General features: G+C 37.9%; 1 protein-coding gene across 1 annotated transcript in view; it reads left to right on the top strand.

Moving 5' to 3' along the window:
* Positions 1-310: 310 nt before the first annotated feature.
* LOC115304644 (olfactory receptor 6C2-like) overlaps positions 311-988 on the top strand; it is a 1,354-nt gene continuing 676 nt past the window's right edge. Inside the window, exon 1 of the mRNA XM_029954906.1 lies at positions 311-957. Within this exon, the coding sequence (XP_029810766.1) occupies positions 311-957 (647 nt within the window). The remainder of the gene's footprint in view (positions 958-988) is intronic.

Here is a 988-nt window from a genome sequence, read left to right as displayed (position 1 = left end):
CATAAATGAATAAACCTTAAAAAAGATGTAACCTATAAATGGAGTGGAAATGAAACTCCCGAGTGATCTTTAGATTAAACCACATTCGCAATACCAAGGTAAAGCAGAGCCAGAGAAATGAAGCATTATGCAATCACTTCTATATCAGATTATTGACTGTCAAATAAAAGTGCTAAAATGTACTTCTACTGGCTTGCTGGGCTACGTTTCTTCATTATATAGCTATTGAAATATTGTTTTTATGTTCTATTCCTCAGATTCAATGTTGGTGATTTATTAATAAAATCTCATTGTATATCTGAAGACAGTGATGAAGAATCATTCTGCAATAACATTCATTCTACTAGGATTGACAGATAACCCAGTACTACAGGTTATTCTCTCAGTATTTCTGTTTTTCACCTACATTTTCACTGTTGCTGGAAATCTAATCATTATCCTCCTCACTCTGGTTGACTCTCACCTCAAAACACCCATGTACTTTTTCCTTCGGAATTTCTCCATGTTAGAAATAATATTGACAACTGTCTGTGTTCCTCGATTCCTGTACAGCCTGACAACTGGAGACAAAAGTGTTACCTATAACGCTTGTGCCACCCAAATATTTTTTATCATCCTCACTGGAGCAACAGAATTTTTTCTTCTAACTGCCATGTGCTATGACCGCTATGTGGCCATCTGCAAGCCCTTGCACTACACCACCATCATGAATGAAAGAGTCTGCACCATTCTTGTCCTTTGCTGTTGGATGATTGGGTTAATCGTCATACTCCCACCACTTAGCCTGGGACTTCAGCTAGATTTCTGTAACTCTAATCTCATTGACCATTTTGGCTGTGACGCATCTCCTCTTCTGAAGATTGTATGCTCAGACACTCAATTTATAGAGCAACTTGTTTTAATCATGGCTGTGCTGACCCTCATAGTCACACTAGTCTGTGTAATTATGTCCTACACATACATCATCAAGACGATTTTAAGACTCCCT

This window comes from Suricata suricatta, chromosome 10 (assembly GCF_006229205.1).
Source record: "Suricata suricatta isolate VVHF042 chromosome 10, meerkat_22Aug2017_6uvM2_HiC, whole genome shotgun sequence".
In the NCBI taxonomy this organism is placed as follows: Eukaryota; Metazoa; Chordata; class Mammalia; order Carnivora; family Herpestidae; genus Suricata; species Suricata suricatta.
This window is presented reverse-complemented; position numbering and strand designations above follow the sequence as displayed.